General features: G+C 42.2%; 2 protein-coding genes across 4 annotated transcripts in view; one reads left to right on the top strand and one right to left on the bottom strand.

The window, feature by feature from the left end:
- st3gal3a (ST3 beta-galactoside alpha-2,3-sialyltransferase 3a) overlaps positions 1-1995 on the bottom strand; it is a 34790-nt gene extending 32795 nt beyond the window's left edge. Inside the window, exon 1 of the mRNA XM_083970701.1 lies at positions 1839-1995. Coding sequence (XP_083826827.1) covers positions 1839-1953 — 115 coding nt within the window. The 5' untranslated portion in view covers positions 1954-1995. The remainder of the gene's footprint in view (positions 1-1838) is intronic.
- A 3370-nt stretch (positions 1996-5365) lies between these two features.
- The window catches only part of kdm4aa (lysine (K)-specific demethylase 4A-a), a 35730-nt gene continuing 18270 nt past the window's right edge, over positions 5366-22825 (top strand). For 2 of the 3 annotated variants that reach the window (XR_014595351.1, XM_083970693.1), the window contains exons 1-14: positions 5366-5484; positions 7245-7406; positions 8247-8422; positions 8602-8716; positions 10703-10896; positions 11786-11835; positions 14015-14118; positions 14267-14404; positions 15623-15843; positions 16528-16685; positions 17606-18006; positions 20619-20718; positions 20808-20992; positions 22404-22608. Coding sequence is in view for 2 of the 3 variants with exons in the window: in XM_083970693.1 (XP_083826819.1) it covers positions 7269-7406; positions 8247-8422; positions 8602-8716; positions 10703-10896; positions 11786-11835; positions 14015-14118; positions 14267-14404; positions 15623-15843; positions 16528-16685; positions 17606-18006; positions 20619-20718; positions 20808-20992; positions 22404-22608 (2185 nt within the window). In the remaining variant the exon portion in view is untranslated. The remainder of the gene's footprint in view (positions 5485-7244; positions 7407-8246; positions 8423-8601; positions 8717-10702; positions 10897-11785; positions 11836-14014; positions 14119-14266; positions 14405-15622; positions 15844-16527; positions 16686-17605; positions 18007-20618; positions 20719-20807; positions 20993-22403; positions 22609-22825) is intronic. The other variant, XM_083970694.1, reaches the window with a different exon arrangement.

The raw sequence follows: 22825 nt of genomic DNA, 5'->3' as shown, positions 1-22825 counted from the left end.
GAGCCAGCTCGCCATGCTGACTGTCCCTAATTAGCACTGACTGGTGCAGACTAGGCCCGACTGTGAATTGTGGGTAAAATTGGGCAAAAGATGGTTTAGTGTTTCCCCAGCTTAAGGAGGTGGAAGTCGAGACAGACATAGAGAGCTCTCGAGTGCAATGCAGAGCAACAGTGAACACAGCTAAACATGATGTGGCAAAAAGGTTTTTAATGAAACTGAGGAGGCTGGTTCTCAGATCCAGTTCCAGTTCCAGTTCCAGTTCCAGCGAAGCATTCAGATTTAATTATTTTTATCTTTCCATCCATCGCACAAAGTCATACTGAAGGCTGAGATGGACGAGATAATGCAATCAGATTTGGAGGGTTGGTACAGAGTAGACGTGGCCTACAACAGAAAATCTAAACTCGCCGCTCTTTGCCGTTTAAATTTCTATAAGTAGTAAAGAGCTGAAATCTGTTCTGGTTATACACTGAATTATGACAAATGTTTGCCAGGTGGAATTTCATGACTATCAACCTAAAATTGCAGGTTCATTAACGTAAATATGTCAATAAGATATGTTTTAATTCTTGCTATTTTTGGCCTCTAACTCTGGTATATCCTGCATTCAAAAACCTATTGGTATATTCACTGGAGGCAGGTGAGTCTCCTTGTACAGGTCATGCCCAATTCTGTCTGGAGTTTTTCTTTTTGCAAATTCACAATAAATGCAGAATCTTTTTCAAGCCGGTGAATCAGTGGCTTCTTCTCCAGACAGATCTGCAAAGTGAAATCAAATCAAATCACCGGCGCTGTTTTTCGCTCATTTTCGAAATAACACTCTACAGCTCTAAAGTCCCCGAGTGCTACCGTAGGAAAAGACCCAAGAAAAATATGTGCAGCCAGGACTTAGCTCTCCTCCTGCTAGCTGTGTAACATTGCAGTTAAACAGTGAAGTAATGGGGGCAGAATGTTAAAACCGTGACACTTGCAACATCCACCGGTGCCTTACCACACAATACTGGCTGTGCATAAACTCTGTTAATATGAGAGAATAGTGCTACGTGTGTGTTTTGTCACGTAGATCTGTTTGTGCTGGCTTCCTTGGTAGACCTCAATGACACTGGTGGAACTCTATTACGGTAATATTAGAGAATAGTGCTACATGTGTGGTTTTGTCACATAGCTCTGTTCATGCTGGCTTCCTTGTAGACCTTAATAGTCGACATCAACATACTAATGCTGTTGGCGCAGAGATCATTTCATGCCGACGTTGCCAACGCAACCACATGTAAATATTTATATATTTTGGACGCGTCAAAATGTATAAAACAATTATTTATATACTATAAAAAAAATCTGTAAAATTAATACTTTTAATCTGCACCCATCTAGAGGTTTTTTGGGAAGGTATTAATTTTGAGAAATGTATCGTTTTGATGAAAAAGTTGTAGCTATAACCTTTAATGTAATCCATAATCATTCAATTCAAATAAATAAAGACATGAAATATTTCAGTCGTATGGGTTTCACTATTTGAATTGAACTACTGAAATAAATGGACTTTACCATGATATTCTAATTCATTGAGATGCATCTGTATTTTCCCAAACACCAGAGCTTGGGCAGAACAGAAGTCATGCCATATAATAATATAACCTGACTGTGAGCTCAGAGAACAGACAGAGGAGCAGAGCAGAGCCGAGCAGCTCCTCTGTCACTTCTGTAGAGTGGATAAATCCGGCTTCTATTACTGCACTCTATTACTGCCACTGGTCAATGAAATAAGCTGACAAACATAACACTGACTGTACATTACATTACATTTCATTACATTAACTTCTGTGTGGAAGACTCACTTGATCTGTGGCCCCAGCCCTGTAAGGTGACTCTCCCCGATGAGTAGTAGAGGATTCCCAGGGCCAGCATGGAGCACAGGCCCAGGAGGAGGTTGCGACTGGGTTTCATTCTCATCTCCAGCTAGCACATGGCACATCCCCACACAGGAGCCTATAGTACATGATGGGGAAACAAACTGGTTAAACCTGCACTCGAGTCGAGACACAGCGTGTTATTGGTTAATACAAGAGCCAACAGACAGTTCAGGAGGTCAGAGGCTCTGCACAGCTCAGCAGAAGTATCAAATTCCTCCACAGTGTTATCTTCCTCAGGAGAGGCGTTATTATGTAGACTTGTCCTGTACCAACAAGAGGTGTTCATAGGTTCCATCAAAACACAAAATCAAATTCAAAATTCTTTTTCTTAAGTTAATTATTTTGTGATGTCTCCTGGAGACATTGTGATGGTGTTGGCAGCAATTGAAGCGTGTGTTGTCAAATTGATGATTTTTACTAAATGTATCATTAGTTTTAATGTGTTTTCTGACATTGTAGTGGCCACTCAAGCTTCACCCAGGAATTACACTGGACCCCTCCAGACTCTGTGGCTGCCAAATACTGTCATTTGTGCTTTTGTGTCATTCATAGTTCAGTCATGGTTGTATGGAGTGTAACGTCATAATATTGAAGGCACAATAGCAACAATGAGGTGATGCGTTATGTTCCATTCAAGTTAATTGAGTATGTGGCATCAGTTTGATGAGTTTAACCCTTAAAATAATTGTATCTCCAATAAACTTTACGTTAAGTTTTCTGTATGTTATGATTTACGTGCTGAAGAAAAATGGACAGCATAGTAAAAAAAAAAAAAAAAAAAAGACCTCACCAAAAAATTAAAAACAGTCGGTTAGTGCAGCTAGCAGCTAGCTTATTAACTACGGTATGTTTGCCTATGGACATAATGATGATAGGCTATTAGCCGCAATACGTTAGCTACCTCTGTAACCACCGCAAACCGCTGCATCAGTCTGACGGTGGGAGATGTAACCGACCGTCCCGTCCTTAAACGCACCACATTAACGTGCCAACACATTTATGAGGGAACATGTCCGAGCGTTTACATAACTAGTAGCTAATAAGCCGCCACCAGGACTAGCTGGCCACGCTAGCAGCAGGCAGGCAGGCAGGCAGGGGATCCGTTCCCAGACTCTTACCCAGAGAGAGAGTACCGTTAATTTTTCAGGCTGACCTCAGATCCGTCGGTACTTCCTGCCGACGCACTGGCCACCGAGCTTCTGATATACATTGATCGATATTGAACGTTCCGTGAAAACATCCCAGTGTTAAAAATTATGTCCACATTTTTTTTCTTTTAAATCAGCATACAGGCTACTTGAGGGGCAGACCGTGGCCCCCTCCCCTCCGTAAGACTCCGGCCAGCCTGCTGAGACACACACACAGCCGATACGCCCCGCTGTGTGAGAAAGCGGAACGCCAATATCCATTTAAAGAAATCTGCTCTTAAATCACAGAGCACAGTGCAGCTACTTGTTGGTGTTACTTGTGGGTGTTTTACTTCACTAGCCTATATTTATAATTTTTAGTTCTCATAGTCCTTCAGTTGTAGCCTGCATTATAGGCTACCCCACTTCTACCTTGTGTAGTTAATGTCATGAAACATAGGGCAGGCTATTTTTGTTAACAAAACATTTTGAACAAATTGTATAGGCTAATCATACAGCAAAAAAAAAAGAAAGAAAGAAAAGGAAAATAGTGCATATCTATACATAACAGCAGGGTAAATTACAGTGTTGTTCCCTACTCACCACCACCAGTCACACTGCAATTTAAGAAACCATGCAAAGAAAGTGCTGCAAACTCAGAACACATCTTTAACAATGTGGCCACACCTACACTGTACATAATCACATAATCACTGTTTCCAGCTCTACAGGCAGCCAGAGAACCAGCTGGGTATAAGTGAGAGTGGGATGGATGATGCAGGAGAGACAAGGAAAGGAGTTAGGCTATTAAGGAAACATATAAAATTTAACCATTTCATTTTATGATCACTATATGGGCTTGAGCTGGAAAGTATTTTGAAATCCTTACATCAAAATAAAAAATCTTTGAATCATGTGCATCCTGTCTGATTGACATTTGTCCAAATGAACCCTAGCATGCTCCTTGCAGTATTCACATTTTCCTGCACTATTAGTGCTGATTTTGTGTTTTACTGTTCAGTCCAGTGTCCAAATCTGATTCTTTGTTGTTTCAGCTCTTCTGTTCCTTCCTGCATAACATCACCCACTTTTCTTTGCATCTCGTCACATACCATTGTGCTTTTATCTCTTCCTCACACTTCAGTAATCTGTCTAATGATCCCTTTATTTCAATTTTGCTAAATGTAACTTCTAAATCACTGAGCTGTGTCTTTTTTATCCCCCTTTTCAATTTCCCTCCCCTTTCTATTCATAAAAACTGAAATCCCCCCACTCAAAAACATAAACATAAAACATCCTTGGATGTTTGATGAACTTAAACTGTCAATGGAACGTACAGTTATAGTATAGCCTATAGCCTACTGGCCAATCGGAACAGTTGTACACAAGGGGGCAATATAAACACTATCAACAAACAAACAAAACAGTACAGAGCAAATACAGGCCTACTGTTAGTCTGTAGCTTGAAATAAAGACCATGATGATTCTGCAAAAACACCAAAACTCAGTAATCCAAATCCCAATCATGATGTGTATAGGAATTTATTCCATCTTAAATGGCACCTCCTCCAAGACTTCTGCTTTTTCTGCCACTCATCCTTTCCTCAGTCCATCAGTCCTGACCAGATGACAGAACCCCCCCCCCCCCCCCCAAAAAAAAAAAAAAAAAAAAACTGGAATAACTTGGAATTACAGATAAATAAATAAATAAATAAATAAATAAATAAATGCTGAATAGCCTATAAAAATGTAAATGTGCTTGGTACAAAATTAAGTAGCCTAAACCAAAGGTATTGTTATATAAAAGGAGAACCAATATGTATACGTATAAGAAAAAACAGACAGTGCAAAAAGTGTCTGAACATGGGGATTACAAACATTTACTACTGCAAATGATAGACTACTGTTCCCATAACAATATACATACACTATTTACACGTGGAAAGGTAGGAGATTATACGTCGAATTATGTTTTATTAGGGAAGTATTATATGTCACAGTCTGGAAAATCATTTGTCATTTGAACAGTTTTGTCTTCCTTTTAGCATTTTATTCATAATGTAGTTTCATAAGGATGCATGTAGTGTATATTTCTTATATATCTTCAGCTGAAGGAGCACATAAATTCCTGAAAATACAGCGAAGTACCAAATTCCCTCCCTTGACAGAGAAGGGCAACCCTGAGGCGATTGAGTTTATCAGCTGATCTTTCTGCATCTTTAACACATATGAGGCATAGGGGCTGTTCGCCGGGCTCTGTGATTGGGCAGGCGGTCCACGGAAGCCCCGCCTCTCTGAAGTCTGTAAACAAACACACACTGAGCATGCGTCACTAAAATAATGGAGGACTGTCTTTCCTGCCCGGACTGATGATGTCTGTATTTCTACTCTACTACCTGTGATCGGAGAAAACAAACGAACAACTCGTCCACATTTCAGCGTGTGTAAGTTCGTGCCTGTCGCTTCACAGTGAGTGCGGTTGTCGGCCAGAGGGAGTAACTTCAGGTCGGTGCAGAAGAGAGCGACGGCCAGCAGCAACAAGCCGTGTTTGCTAGTCGGTTAGCTGAGAGCGGAGGAAGCTGTCAGATCTCAGACTCCGTTACACACTCAACGGCCGCTTCTGCTTTTAGTAAACCGTTATCCGGTGTGACAGGGGGACTCCCGGTGTCTTCTAGTGCTGGCCAGTTGCCGTCCAGTCGTGAATGTGACGGTGGTTTGGTTTTTGTTGAGTGCACTTTTAGTTCCTCAGACGTAAGACATGCTATCTTGCAGTTAGCATTTTAGCTAGCGGACTGGTCTAAATATTTTTTCCAGGAGCAGTGTTGTCAGTGGGCCACGGTGCGTGATGGGCGTGGGCTGTAACCAATCACAGGCCGAGACTCTGACTGGACCAGGACCTAACGTTACAAGTCCTCACGGCACAGCATGTCGTCTATAAGTTGAGCATCTTATCCGACGATTAACTGTTCATCACATACCGCAACTAATGTGCAGGTTTATTAGCTAATTCCTTAGTAGCTCGTTAGCATCGGTAGATGTAATGTGTGACAATTCATACGTATTTTATGTTTTTATACATTTATAAGCACATATAAGGGGGGGCAGTACATTTACAGTACTATACTACTTTACAGTACTGTACTAAAGTATCTGTACAGTATCTAGAGTATTTTTTTTTTCAATTCTATGACTGTTAATACTTACATTTAAAAGACACATATTGTATTTATGCCACTATATTTCTATGGAGTGCTCTACAGAGCTTTTATTTTGAAAACGTGATAGACTACACACTGTTTATGACAGGAGAAAAAAAATCATATCACAGCAACTCTTCCACTGTCAGTCATATTTAAACCTGTCAGTGTACTAATGATGCTCCGCTCATTAAAGATGAGAGAGGCAAGGTCTTCCTCCACAGACTGTGATCTGATCTGAAGTCGGTAGTTGAAACATTTAGCAAAAAAGGAATATTCAGTTTTTTTTTTTTTTATGTTTGCTGTTTTTAACATGACAAAAAAGAGATCACAGTGACACCTTTTGTTAACTCGCTTGTGTTTTACAGTAGTTTTAATGGACTTTGAATCATCTATCCTACAGCTTCTACAAAGTAGGCCTATTTCAAAATCATGTAGCCTAACTTAACGTTGAAAATGAAAATATGACTAAACAACTTGTATTGGAATCATATGTGACCAGGAGGATCTGTACCCTGACTCAAGTAACTGTGCTCCTCTGAATATATACACCAACCGGCCATGAGAATATGACCACTGACAGATATTTTGAATTACAGTGATGATCTCATTACAGTACTGCCCGTTTGTGGGTGTGATGTGTTGGCAGCTAAATGAATGGGGGTAGGTGTAAGGATGTGAGTGAGTTTGACTTTTCTCATTTGCCATGACTGGAAGACAGTGTTAGAGAATATGTAAACCTGCATATAGTGTTGTGTGTTCCTGGTTTGCAGAGTGGCCTAAGGAAGCCCAAGCAGTAAACCAGAAACAGGGTCATGAGCAATCGGGCATCCTAGGACACTTTGGGTAGAGATGGCACCATGTTGCAACAGATAAGAGCTTGTTTTGGCATCAAAGGGAGGACATATCGTCTCTATGTATTTATATTTCTATACATTTATAACAGACACTTGATCTGGAGACAGTAACCCTGACGTTGTCATTATCATTTCCATGTTTTCCACCAGTCAAGGTAACAACCCTGAGACACGATGACCACAGACACCCCGGCCCAAAGCGTAGCCACCAGGATAATGACGTTCACCCCGTCCAAAGAGGAGTTCAAGGACTTCAGCCGGTACATTGCCTATATGGAGTCACAAGGGGCGCACAAAGCTGGGATGGCAAAGGTAAGCAGGATGTGGTGAACAGCAGGAAGGCTGCTACTGCTCTCAGGACTATCATCCCTGCCTGCTAGTCCAGCATCTTTGCTGCAGTTGGTTGTGTTTAGAAAAACTATGATAGTCTTATGTTCTGCTTTTGAAATGCATCTCTTTTGCTAAGTTTTTTTCTGTTTTTTTTATTTGTTTTTTGAAACGCTGTTCCCATTTTAGTGGGCAGCGATTTAGACAGATGGAAGCGAAAGGCAGGGACTTGTTTAGCCCCCATGAGATGGTCCTTTGGGAGTGGTTCCTGCGATGGAGACATGCACCAACGGCCCCGACCCTGTAAAATTAAATTATGGAAACACCCCTAATGAAGTAGACTCTGCTGTCTAAGTTGTGGCAGACTATATTCTGATCAACAGATCCATGCGTGAAGCTCTCACTCCTCCTCCCAGAAGCCTTTCTGAAGCTTTCTCTAAGTTATTTGTGAAGTCCATGCAGAGATATCACACTGGCAGAGGCATTGAAGGGATTAGTAGTCAAATGGGGCACTAACAGATTGAATGAATCATCCAGTGTCACTCAGACCTTTTGATTAGCCCAGTTCTTAACCCATTGTTCTAGGCCGCCCCTTGATGTGACTAGTGCACAGCCCTGCTCTAAACGTTGACCTCTGGCAGAACTGTACCACCTTGTTGTGATGGTCTGTCTCCACTGTGCAGTGATTCAAACTCATCACTGAAAGAGTCGTATCCTTTAGCAACAGGTGTCTAAAATAATCTAAAATCAAACTGGGACTACTTATTAAAGGGTGCCTGATGTTGTGATGTAATTCCTTCAGTCATCTGTTTCTGTGTCTTGCAGGTGGTTCCTCCTAAAGGCTGGAAGCCAAGACGGACGTACGATGACATCGATGACCTTGTGATTCCCGCTCCCATTCAGCAGGTGGTCACCGGCCAATCAGGGCTGTTCACACAGTACAACATCCAGAAGAAACCAATGACTGTCCATGAGTTCCGCAAGACCTCCAACCTGGACAAGTCAGTGGACATTGTCGAATTACTGTTGACTGCTTAATATTTGATTAATAGTAGTTTTTCACTTGGTTATTATAGGATTATAGCACAAACACCCTGGTGCAGTGTGCGATTTAGATTTTCTGAGACTGTTACTTTCAGATTATTTTTACTGACTGTCTCAAAACCCTTTCTCCCTGTAGGTTCTGTAATCCCCGATATGCGGATTTTGATGAGCTGGAGAGGAAGTTTTGGAAGAACCTGACCTTCAACCCACCGCTTTATGGGGCTGATGTCAGTGGAACGCTGTACGATCCAGTGAGTAACAATAAATTACATAACGCCATCAGCTGGAGCTTAAATCTCTTCACTGCACCAGGACAACAGACACACACCCAACCATCTGCAGTAAGGTCAGGGGAAGGTGCTGCATGTTGCATTTTTATGTCTTGTGCTGGTGGCAGTCAGAGCTGGAGCTCACTGCACACAGCAGGTCCAAGTGGCCTGAATCTGAATCTGATTTATTTTTCTTTTTTTACCTATGGACCATGCATGGGCAAACTAAGGCCCGCGGGCCATATGCGGCCCATTGGGCTCTTTAATCCGGCCCATCAAATATTGGTACAAAATTGTCCAAATTATTAGTCTAGAAATCTAGACGCACCCTAGTGGCAGCAAATATATTTGCTCCGTAGGTGGGTCTAGAAACGAGCCATAGGAACTTTTTGAGTCTCGAACACCGTTTGTGTTCACCAATCACAGCGCTCTATCTGTTTAGAGAGTCGTTGGGCGGGCTTAACGCGATGACGACATACATTTTAATTGGCTTGTCAGGCTAACGTCATCCTGCTATTTGCTCTGATTGGTCGTAGCGCTACCCTATTGCGTGCAGAGGCAGTTTGAAAGACAGCCTTCATCCCGCCCCCTGGATTGAGCTGAGGTCTACCGGTCGTTTCCAGACTATACATTTTAATGATATAGTCTGGCTTGTCAGGCTACCAAATTATAGCAAAGACAGCAAAATTTTAAATTCTCCCACTGAAACTGAATGTAATTTGAATGTAAGGTTTCTTTTAGTTTGAGGTAATGGCTTTTACATGTTATTTATATTAGTTCACACAACCACTCTCCATCCATCTGATACTGGCCTGGCCTGTCTGCTGCTGAAGTGGTAACAAGTATGAGGGCAGTTGTAGTGAGCTAGCTTGATGCTAACTTCGGCTAGCGGTAGTGGTTAGCATCTGCCGCCAGTACAGTACAATCCCCAGTCAGCGGAAAAAGAATCCAAGTTTTAAAGCATCAGCTGTTGCTCCACAGAAAGCTTTCATCATTACACTGTAGGTCCTCCCTCTCCTCACGCTTCTAAAGTAAACACTTATCTGTGGCCTCCATGTTTGTTATTCCCAACTTCTTCTCCTTGTTTACTTTACGTGTGACGCCTTGTTGTTCTCCTGAACATGTGGGTCTCATCGGGGCCTTGACCAGTTCACACTGGAGGCTAGTAGTGACCAAATTTTAAAAGATAATGTGAACAGCTATATTTTAAAAAATCTGATCTAGAAATAAATATGAATTGAGCACTGAGGCTTGCATGACATCTCTGTAACACTGTTCTTAATGGAACCTCTACAGATCTGTTCTACTTAGAGATGAACTGATGAGATTTTGACGGTTGCTTCACCAACATCTCAGTAAATTTGGTCAAATTTGGTAAAAACATTAACTTGGACTCAAGGAGGGACTGATTAGATACTCAGAAGTCAAAGGTCAAGGTTACTGTGACCTCATGAAACACTTTTTAGTCATTGCAAGACTTCTCATCACAATAATATATATTTTAATTTTCTTTTACCAGGTAAAAACTTGTTGAGATCGAAAAACCTCTTTTACCAGAGCGACCTAACTATACACATCTAATTACTCAAATGTCACAAATTATTTGAATTTTTTTACCAAGAAGTCTGGAAATTAGGGTCTGGAATTTTGACATTTCAAATGTGTAGGAACCCCGTGAACATGATGATCATCCAATAATGAAACACAAAGCACAATGATAAACTGATAAATGGGGACAGGGTGTACAGTGTTACCACAGGTCTGATATATAGTTTTGGTGGTAGCCGTTCTTTAGCTGTGGCACATTGCTGTTTTGCGATGCTACTGTATGAATGCAGGATGGTGTCATCTTGTCAGATGGTTAAACAAACAAAAAAGTGTTGTCATAGCCTGAAACTAATGAGGAGGTGCTTCTAGCTGCATCATTTCCCCTGTATGACGTCCAGCTGCTGAATCCCTCCTCTACAGGATGTGACTGAGTGGAACATCGGCCGTCTCAACACCATTCTGGACACGGTGGAGAACGAGAGCGGGATCAAAATCAAAGGGGTGAACACGCCGTACCTGTACTTTGGGATGTGGAAGAGTGCGTTTGCGTGGCACACCGAGGACATGGATCTGTACAGCATCAACTACCTGCACTTTGGAGAGCCCAAGTCCTGGTACGCTTACTGACACACTCACGCTGAGCCGCACACACAGATGTATTGATATATTACACACACTCATGTTCAGCCTCGCACCCAAATCTGATTTATTATCAAGGAACTCACCACTACAGGCATAAAACAGTCTTCTGCTCTGACTCTTAAATAGTTAAACTTTGTTCTCATAAAAATTGAATTAAAAGGAAGAATTGGAGCTGAAGCTCATCTACTCTGAGGGGACCAGAGATTATTAAAATAATATATTAAAGGAGACATGTTATTCCCCTTTTAAAAAAGTTCCCAGGTGTCTTAAAGACATGTCTGTGACATGTTTTGGTCAAACTACCCCAAGGATCAAACATCACAGCTCTTCTCATCCTCTCAAAACAGCCCTGTTCAGAACGGCTGCTTTCAGAGCCTGTCCCTTTAAATGCAAATGAACCACTGCTTGCCCCGCCCCTTATACTGGTACCAGGAAGGTTCGGGGTTATGCAAATTTGAAAGCTAGTTACATCATTGGTAGACAACTGAGGGAACAGCTCGTAAAACCACATGGATTTGAACCTAGGGAGCCTGAACATTATAGATTTTTGTCAATTCTCACGTTTTGGGGGCCAGAAGGCAATCACACATGTTAAAGAGCCTTCAAAAAGTGATATTTCCCTAATATGTCCTCTTTAAATGAACACTGAATGAGTAAGAGATATTTGCTTAGAGTGGGAAAAATAATGATATTAGCTCTGGTTGCAGATACACTGAACATTACTTGATGATAAAACCCACAAAGATGAATCATTTATCTACCTGTATCATTGGTAACTGAAAATGAGTTTGTTAGAGGTTCCATCGTTAACATATTACACCACCATCACTGGACTTAAGTTTATACTGTTGTTGTCTTCAGGTATGTCGTCCCACCAGAGCACGGGAGAAGACTGGAGCGCCTCGCCAAGGGTACATCATGTTTTAATTAACTTGAACAGGTTCTGTAGTTCTTGTCTTTAATCCCCTGTGAAAATTGAGATTTCACACTGTTGCCTTAACCCTCTCATGATCAGTGGTGTTAAAGGGGAACTTTGCTAGTCCAGTCACGTTTCTGCTGTATAGAGGGTATGCACATGACGTCACGGTACTCGGAAGTCGCTGTGGAACGTCCACTGAGTGGCAAAAAGACGAGTGGCAGAGCCGCCAAAGTTTAAAAACGAGCAAGTAACGAAGCGATTTTCTCCAAGCCCATACAAGTCTGACATGTCTAGCTTTGCCAGCATGTAAAGCATGCATGACCTAACAGACCTGCTAGAAATCTAGAGGATACGTCTCACTTTGACCGAGTTACATTCAAGAACCTGTTCTCAATGACGGAAAGTAAATTCACTGGAGCGGTCATTTTTTTCGATCGATCAGCTGTGTTTACAGTTTCAGGTGTCGTAGTTATGATGTTTAGACAGATAAATTAGTCCTCTAACACATCATACAGTTTGACTGGTCAAAGTTTTTCAGAATAAAAGCAGCTCGTGTTTTAGTGTCGGGAGTCACGGTCAGGACGACAGTAATAACAGCTGTAATCTCGTCCCTCTGCTCAGTAACAGCAGCCTGTCAGTCACTCTGCAGGCACCGTCCGCGGTCACACTGCGTGTTACAGGAAGTGTCCGTGCAGCAGACGGTTTTGGGGAGCTGGTTGTCGATTCCTTTTGACATCAATTAGTTTTGATATAAGATATTTTATCCAGTTTATGAGTCCATCGCTATCCGCCAGCATGTTGAGGGACGCTTGTTTTGCCACTCAGTCCGATCGAACGGGGCGTTGCTGGGGCAACGTGACGTAAACGCATACCCTCTATTGCTAACCCTCCTCTCGGCCATGTGCATTTGTTTTCATTGAAGCCGGTGAGAAAGCAATCAATAGAGTGGTAGATAACGTTATTTAGCATATACATGTTACAATATGTATATTTGTCTAGTCTTATCTGTCATAAATTAGAGATTACGGGTTACAGGGCACATTTATGTCTTGGTGCCCACACAAACAATCACTCCGAAGCTCTTTAATTAATGTAAAAATGAAGCAGAGTTAAGGTAAAAATCTGGCATAGTTCCTCTTTTAAGAGGATGGGTATCATTACCAGCCTGGACCAAACAAACGGGTTCCTTTTAAATCTTGAGAATATGATTTGTTGGCCAGGGTGTCTGTGGTAACACAACACAACACTTATGGTGCCAGCAATGCACAAAACTGTGGTAACACATCTGTGCTCCTGTGATTTGAATATTGCGGTTTTGATTATATTGCGATTAACTGTGCAACTCTGAGTACTACAACTTTTATCAAAGCCATGTATTGATGCAGAACATTAACAGTAAATGTAATGATGATTCAACATGTATTTAAAGCAGAAGTGAGTGATATATTTGTGTTAATATAAGTCTTAAATAGTTATATCTTCCGACAGCAATCACTTACATAGAGTGTTTGGACTGAAACACGGGTCTCTCAGTCCCTCTGCTCTGAGCCGAAGAGAAAACATTTATCATATCCTACAGTTTTTATCCAATGAGGAGAGAGAACGGCATGCAGGGCTGTGTGTGCAGCCAAGGAACGCCGTGAATGTGGTGACGTAGCGACGAGGACTGTTATGGTGCGTTCAAGGAAACTCGTATTTTTCCGACCGTGAAGTGGTACCAGTTCGATCTGGTACGAGTTCACCGGTCGGAAGTTAGGAGTGGCCGTTATAGTGACTTTCACCGGTAAAACAGGTCGGAAAAACACGAGTGGGTTGCCTGGAACGCTACAAAGTCGTAAGTTGTGACTTGAAGCTGTAATTTACGATTTCAATAGCCTGCCTGGAACGCAGCATTAGCGAAAACGACCGGATCACTCACTTCTGCTTTAAGCTGTGTGTGTCTAAACGTTTTTCAGTTTTTCCACTGCTAAGAGCAGAGAGTGTTGGAGATTATCAAACCTTTGTTCTTAAAAAATCAAGCCTGTTTGATACCGGGGTTTCAGTCCCCATGCCTAACAGCAATTATATGTATTTAACTATTTTTTAAATCATTTTAAATGAACAGACTTGAACCCAGGCAGAGAGCGTTGTAAGAGCGTGTTTGATGTGTTGATGTCTTCCTGTGTTTCCAGGTTTCTTTCCAGGGAATGCTCAGGGCTGTGAGGCCTTCCTGCGCCACAAGATGACTTTAATCTCACCCTCAATCTTGAAGAAATACGGCATTCCATTTGAAAAGGTGACCCTTCATTTATTTTCTCTTCATGTGGAGAGAAACAAGTCAACCTGAATGATCAGTGGATGATAATGATGAGATAAAAAAAGCAGAAAGTTGATAGTGAAGCGGTACCAGCCTGTGTTATTCTGTGTGGTGTGTGTTTGTTCAGGTGACTCAGGAGGCGGGGCAGTTCATTGTGACGTTCCCATTTGGCTATCACGCTGGCTTCAACCACGGCTTCAACTGTGCCGAGTCCACCAACTTTGCCACCCAGCGATGGATCGATTACGGCAAGCAGGCAACACTGGTACGGTGATGTAGTGATGCGTGTTCATATGAGACCTGTGTGCATGGTTTGTTTGTCTGTGTTCACATTACTGCGTTTGATGCTATAGTGACACTTTGAACACCTGCAGTATTTGTGACATGTTCCAAGCTGTGGTAACATGTTTCTCACATGTTGCAACATGTGATGGTTGTAGCAAACACATGTGGCGAACAGGGAAACTCATATTCAGTGGCATTCAAAAGTTTGGGCACCCCCGGTCAAAATTTCTGTTTTGTGAACAGTTCAACAAGTGGAAGATGAAATGATTTCCAAAAGACATAAAGTTACAGATGACACATTCCCATTTTAAACAATATGTATATATATTTTATTCTCATCTTTTACATTTTCATGACATGACAGCAAAAGTGAGTAGCTAGTAGCCCCCCCATCACAGTGTGTAAATAGTAAATATCTTGTCTGATAGCTTGGTCAAAGTTATCTGAGAGCTCAAGTCTCCTGGGTTTCCCATTCTTTTGCAGGCTGCTGCTCTGAAAACAAAATAATACACTGATATCTTGAAATATTGCAAAAGAATGTTTCATGTTTAACTGCCGCTGTATATTTACATTTTTGCCAGGATGTTTGGTGTGCACCACTCTGAAAACCTTTACACTGGTCTACATTAACATACAGAAGTAAAACCAGACTTAGTTTGATCTGACCATAGTTCTATTGTTCATTAAACCCTGCAAAACGCCAGACACTTGGATTTAAGAGTTTGAGTCAGTGTCCTTGTTACGGCTTTATTATGTTATGTTTTCAGCCAATAAAAACAGTTCCCTGGTTCTATGCTGTGGCTGATCATCTCTTGATCGCTCTTGCGTTTGACTCATGGGGAGATGAGAGTGGAAGTCCATGGAGTGTCCACATTTGAAATGGTTCATCCTCTGTGAATGTTCGTACTTAACTTTTGACGCTTTTCCACTACACAGTCACGGCTCGGTTTAGGTCCTTTTACATTACAGCTGAGTTCTTCATAGTTCTCTCCTCTCATCAGCTCCAGACTCACATGTCTGCACCTCGATCACGGACCACAGCGTAGTTTTCCACACAGCAGACATTTAACTCACATGAAAGAACAACAACAGTCTGGGCTCTAAAACCAATCTGTTTTCAGAGCGTTGCTTTGCACTGTCCTGTGTGCTGCAGGTCACACAGCCCACACTGACACCTTGATTTCTGTTTTCCTCCCAGTGTTCGTGCCGTCAGGACATGGTGAAAATCTCGATGGATGTGTTTGTGCGCAAGTTCCAGCCCAGCCGTTACAAGTTGTGGAAGGCGGGGAAAGACAACGCTCCGATCGACCACGCCAAACCCACGCCAGAGGCTGCGGATTTTCTGAAGGACGACAAGACTGAGCCCCAGAAAGAAGCTGAGTCTGAGAAAGCCACCGCTCCTGTGCAGGAAGACAAGAGGTCTGAGTTTACCACCAGTACATCTCCACAACATTCAGAGGTTATTCTGATGTGGGTGTGAACTGTGAGCTGTTATTAATGATCAATAGCCACTTACAAAATGTTCCTCAATGAAAGCTTAATGTAAATTTTTCAAATGGAATATGTTTGCAGCACACAATTAGTATTTCAATCATAGATTTTAACCACAGAGAAAGCGAGTGCATCTGTAGTGCATCTCTAATAAACTGTCATTGACAGGCAGCCTATGAAACGCACCATTACCCTGATTAAAATCACAGTTTACCCCAGTTTGAGAACTAATGGAGACATTTAAGAAAACTATAACTCAATAACATATAGAACAGACGTCTGATTGTCGTTAGACATTTAAATATGGAAAAGTTACAGATTTTTTTTCCCCATGTCTTTTTATTGGGCATTTATAATACACACAAATTGATTATAAAACACACAGAACAGATACATGAAATAATGGGACCAATCAAAATAAATAAAGAATAATAAATAAACAGAACTAGGACATAACAGGTTAACCAAGAAAACCAAAAGCCAGTCCCCCCATTGAAAAGTTACAGAATATAACTTGAACAAACTCTCATGTGATGATTGATCCAGAAGAGTTTTGTTTTGTTAGTGTCATTTGAATCCTGACCGTCTTAACCGTTGTCTCCCCTGCATCAGTCCAAAACGTCAGCCTGGGGCGAAGCGTCAGATCGAAGCTGTGGAAGATGTCAAACCTGATCTGAAGGAGGTGAAGGAGACGGAGGTGGTGGAGCCAAAGAGGGCCAAGCTGACGCGCAAAGAGTCCCCGACGAAAGCCTCTGTCAGGGCAGAGAAAGGTACTGCACAGTTCGAAGACCTCTTTGTGTCGGTGCTGCAATTTACAGCTTGAATAGAAACTGAAAAGTAGAAACTAAGAAAGGTATAGCTGAAGTTGAAGTCTAGCAGTAAAATGTCAGTAGGTCTTTGTTGTGGTGAAATGCAAGGCAATAGTGCCAAATAAAACTATAACTATAAAACTTGTCTCTGCTCCAGATGGTGGTTGTGCACAGTAGACATGAACATAAAGATGCTTGTTGCTGGTCAGTCTCTACTTTAGGACTGTAACTCACTGGTGACCTGTGGCCTCTGGCTACTTTTACAGTTTTTAATGATAGTAACATGCAAAATAATTAGTAGAAAGTATTTACTTCATTTTTCCAATAGAGAGTCTGGATCGATGCATGAAAACTGTTATTACTTGTTTTTAATTGATTATATCAGATTTTTTTTTTTAACAGATTTTTTGATGTTTTGAGATACTCTGGTTAGAGGAGGTCGTTTGAGGTAAATACTGCTTGGTGAAAAACTGTCCCTGAAGGCAACGGGCATCAGCGGTTTTGCATGAATTTACCTCTAAAACAACTCTGTCTCGTAACATTCCGTTATTATCTCATAGCGTGGTGAATGTGCAGGTCACAACTTGTCCACCAGAGCGTTTTGGAGTTGTTGGATTGTGTATTTGATGAGTTTGATGAGGGAAACCAAGAAATCCCATTAACCTCGGTAGCGTAGCTCTGAGCAGCTCGCGGCTCTGCTCCGCCGTTCTAAAAATACCTTGCACCGACAATTAAAGGCAACGAACCTACTGCTATGACTATAGGGATTATGGCAATGGGCCAATTTGCCAAAATGTTGAACTATCCCTTTAAGTGGTATATTTGACCTGTTTATGGACCTACATTAGAAGTTGTGACGATGTGTTGTGTTCCTCTTTCAGAAAAACCTACAGTCAAACTTGAGCCTAAGAAGGAGAAAGAAACCCGGCCACAGTCCAAGTCCCAGACCAAAGCCAGCGCTAAGAAAACGTCCAACAGACGGAGCCCGTCGAAGAAGGAGAAGGGCGGCGAGCCGGCGGCAGACGCCTGTCCCCCCGAGCCGCTGGAGAACCAGGTGATGGCGCCGTGCTCCGAGGAAGCCGGCGGCACCGCGGAGCCCGAGATCGGCAGCAGCCCGGCGCACAAACTGTTCCAGAGGACGCTGAGCCCCGCCGACGTCCTGCACGTCCACAGCTACGCCAAAGGAGACTACGGAGAGGGAGAGACCCCGCCCAAGGAGGAGAAGAAGAGCGAGAGCAGTGACAACGAGACGGAGAAGAACAGCCGGCCTGTTGGCAAAGCGGTGAGTGGATCATGCAACCGTTACACATGTTGTTCCTCACACGTTAGCTGCTGCCTCTGCATCTACACGCCTCTCAGCTCTGAACACATGACACTATTTATTTAGTAAGTATATTTTTCAACTTTTTGCCTTTAATTGAAAGGATAGTAGAGAGAGACAGGAAATGGGGAGTCAGAGAGAGGGGGGATGACATGTAGCAAAGGGGCATCGGGGGATTCGAACCTGGACTGGCTGCAGCGAAGACTTCTGTGTAGCAACCTACAACGTAATAACGGCAAGTAACGTAATAATTTGGACAATTTTAAATGCATGAAAGCCAATAACGTTATAACTTGCCAATAATGTAATAAAATGCTTGAGTCAATAACATAATAACTTTTTTCTTTTGCCAATAACATAATACGTTATTGCGCTCTTGGCCTAGTATGAAAAACCCCTTTGAAAATATAATAACTGGTGTTGATAATGTAATAATATATGTATCACTTTATTTTTCTTCATTTTCAGGGTAAAATATGAAAATGTGGAAAAAAAAACATATAGATACATATATTATTACATTATCGGCTCCACTTATTACAATGTCAAAAGTTTTTTTATTAATACTAGGCCAATAATGCATTAACCAGCCAATAATGTAATATCTTATTACATTATTGGCAAATCGTATTACATTATTGACTCAAACATTTTATTACATTATTGGCTGTATTACGTTTAAAATGGCCAAAACTATTAGGTCATAGGCCGTTTTTATGATTTGGGTTGCTACAGGGCGCCTGCTCAACCCAATGAGCTATATGGTGCCCAAACCTGACACTAATTTTAACTTTTTCTTCAACCACTGGTTTGTTGCAATTATTAAAATCGTTAAGATCTGAGACTTGAACCCAGAGCAGTGATCAGCTCTCTGCCCTCTGAATCAGACACAGTGGTTGGCACCAGTAGGTGCTGTCACAGCCAGTCTGGGTCTGATTCAGAGTCTTGGCTGAGCTCAGGAGATGGTCTGAGTTTATTGTTGTTGTTGAAGGATGTGACCTGTCAGATATTGGCTCCAAAGAATGAGAATGATTCATAATCAGATAAAGATAGAAACTTCAAATCAACTATGTTCATGGGACAAGGTGAAACCTGGTACCCGGTATGAAGTGAAGAATTTGTGCCTCACAGGGATAGAAGCATTAGGCGCGTTTCCACTGCAGGAACTTCGGGGTAATTTTACGGGGCCAGCCCCGTAGGTGCGTGTTTCCACTGCAGGAACCTCCCCCACAGGGCCATTTACAGGAACTTTTACGGGGGCCAACGGAGTACCTACTCCAGGGTAGGTATTCCGTTCGGCCCTGAAAAGCTCCTGGGTGGGGCTCGAGGTTAACCCGGCACTGATTGGCTAAAGCTAGAGCAGCTCTGACGCTACCAGAAAGCACCAAAACAACCGGCATTTTTAAAAGGGGGAGCAGAAGGGGAGCATTAGCCTAGCAGACACCGCTGTAAACAACAAGAAAACAGCAGGAAGATGTACACAAATGGACCGACGATGAGGTGCAGACATTGATTGCAGTCTACAGCACCGAGGAGATTCAGAGGGGGTTTGAGTCATCGCGGCGAAATGAAAATATCAGCGCACCTCGACACACTGGGGATCCATCACGCCGCAAAACAATGCCGTGGAAAGTTAAAAAAAAAAAAAAAAAACTCAAGCAGTATTACAATCAGCCGCCATGCGCACAAACACACAAACCACAAACGCGCCTACCGCCTCAGCTCCTTCCATCCTTCTTCGTTGTTGTTATGATTTTTGTGCATGTGCTTGTGACCTGCCTGGGTGACGTCACGGTCGAAACTGTCGCACAGCGATTAAGCGGCGATCGAAACTCATGACGTCGCCGCGGGGTCCTACTCTGCAGTGGAAACACGGCCACTGAGAGGGCCGAGTGAGAGGACGGTTCCTGTAGAAGTTCCTACCCCCTCCCTTTACCAGGAACTCCTGCAGTGGAAACACGGCTATTATGTCGTTTTCAGCCATGATTTTAATGAACTAACGCTGCGCCCGAGACAAGTCGGAACTCAGATCTTTCTGACCTCTGATTTGAAAAAGTGCAATCTAACGTCACCTCAAGTGGGAGCTCTTGCTTGGCGAAGTCAGAGAAAAAATCTACCCCGACTTCGCCGAGAATCAGTCGTCTGACGTCACACAACAATCTGCACCCGTGCAATCATCAATTAAAACGCATTTAAATGCCAAAATACATTGAAATGTTCTCTTTTATAGTGTTTCTGTGTCCTTTGTAATGTTTTTATGTCTTACGTGAAGCACTCTGAATGCAAAGTTAGTCCCTGTCTGCCATGTCTTTGGTTATTATGGCGTGGTGCGTCTCAAACACTTTGAAGTTGGAACTCAGAGTTTTCAACTGGGAAAGGTCTGAGTTCCGACTTGTCTCAAACGCAGCATAAGTGTGTGAGCCGACCTCAGGTGTTCAGGAAGTTTATCCTACAGGGGAGGGCATAATAAAAACATAAAGATGATAAACATTCATCACATTGGATCAGTTATGTGCAGCAATAAATGCTCAACAACCAGCATGTTGATGCTAACAGTAAGTGTTCTCCTCCAGCAGGTGGCAGTAGAGCTGTGTGAGGCTGGGGAGCTGGAGAGCGACCTGGGGCAGCTGCCAGGGCACCACCCACTCATCAAGGACGGCATGAGCGATGACGGTCAGTCACGTCAGCAGAGCTGCACCATGAGCTCTCTGATATCCTCCCCTGTCGTCGTTCACTCACCTGAATGTTGTGTTGCTGTGCAGAGGCTCCGGAGGAGGCCCCCCCGGTGGAGGAGGGGGGTCTGGAGGGGGAGGGCTGGGCTAAACCACTGGCTCACCTGTGGCAGAGCCGACCGCCCAACCTGAAGAAGGAGAGGGAGTACAACCAGCGCATGGGCTGCAAACCTCCGTACTGCTCCATCTGCACGCTGTTCCACACGTATCAGCAGGTGACCTGTCCCACACCGGAGCTACACTCACAAAGTCTTTTCATTTCATTATATTTTTGGGGTTTAAGGACATTGTGCGCTTACTTTAATCATTTAGAAATGAACAGATTTGTGCACCAGATTCATGAGGAACCTACTTAACATCCGTAGTCTTCACATAAAATATAAAATTAGGGATATCCCATATTGAAATTTTTGCCCGATATGCCGATGCTGTCCACTTCATTTCCGATTCCCATCACAACCACTATGAATATATGCAGCCTTTTTTTCCCCAAAACTAATTTTAGGTCACATCACATATCTCCTGTCGGGAATTAACACATTATGCCTACTTTTGCTGTGATGCCACTGGATGCATTCCACAAATCAGGTCAGGGTCTGGGGCCGGGTTAATTTTATTGTCCCATTAGGGAAATTTGTCTTGGGCGTCCTGCTACATTATTGCTTCACAGTGCAGAAGAGATTAAAAAAAGTACAATCACATAAAAACACGACTAAAACACGACTAAAAACAGGAGATATGTTACAATGACAACACAGGGACATACAAAGACATTAGACAATTTAAAGTGCCAGAAAAAGCGCCAAGTTGTGTTCATTGCACATTGCTCTATTGCACTAGTTTTTTGCATTGTTCAACAGCTTGATAGAAGCTGGAACGTGAATGCATTCACGCAACATGCAATATCATATATATTTTATAAAAAGTACTTATAATACATGCAAATTATAGCAGCCTAATAAAAAACATCAAAATTGGGTAACCCTTTAATTTATAGGCTGCTAATTATGTGATAATGTCAAGAAATAGCCGAGAAATAACAAGTAATTGCATTGTAATGTCTAGAAATAGTGTAGAAATAACGGTCAAGTGCAAGGACTTGGTGGAGAAAAATTCTGGCCTTTCTCAAAAAATTGAAAGCTTGAAAAGCATGTGTTATCTTTGCCTTTATGAAAAACATAACATTACTATGGAATTGACCGTTATTGCTAGGCTATTTCTTGACATTTTCACATAATAAGCGGCCTGTGAGTTAAAGGGTTACCCAAAATTGCACTGAATAATAGTATGTAATAATAATAATAGTAGTAGTATTAAAACAGGACAGATTATATAAAGAGCTTGTATAAAGTAGTGCCATCCGAATAACAACAGCTATATAATATTGAGATGCATTAGATTTTGCATCAGACACTATACAGTACACATAGATGTCAGCAGAGATTCTAGAGGACGGAGTCAAACCAAAGTATAATCTGGAAGTCAGTAAATCAAAGTTTAACTTAACTTAACTTAAAATAACAGCATGGAGAAAAGTTTCAGTAAGAAAAGTTCATATTTAGAATAAGATATTGTTTATTACACAGTATTAAAGGCTTTGCGTGTGTGTGTTGTGCCTGCTGTCAGACTGAGTGTGCCAACAGCGGGGACAGTCCCGTCATGGTGTCCGGTGGGCGGATGAGGACCAAACCTGTGATCCCAGAGATGTGCTTCACCATCACCACAGAGGAAGACTCTGAGTGTGAGCAGCAGCTGGTGACGCCTCATCTGGAGGAAGATGGAACCAGCCTCCTCATCACCTGCTCCCACTGCAGCGTCCGCGTCCATACCAGTCAGTACACACACTCCTCTATGGAAAAGTACTGTTGCAAACAAGTACAGCAGCCGGCAGAAATAATCATGGAAAAGTTAATTTATTATTATATTATTTATTATAGTTCAATTCAAATACTGAAACTCATATATTATATAGATTCATTATTAAATATTTTATGTCTTTATTATGATTTGCATCTAATGAAGATCCAAAATTCTGTAAATTAAAGTTT

Source organism: Trachurus trachurus (assembly GCF_905171665.1).
Source record: "Trachurus trachurus genome assembly, chromosome: 4".
Lineage (NCBI taxonomy): Eukaryota > Metazoa > Chordata > Actinopteri > Carangiformes > Carangidae > Trachurus > Trachurus trachurus.
Note: the sequence above shows the minus strand (reverse complement) of the source record. Positions and strands in the feature narration are given on the sequence as shown.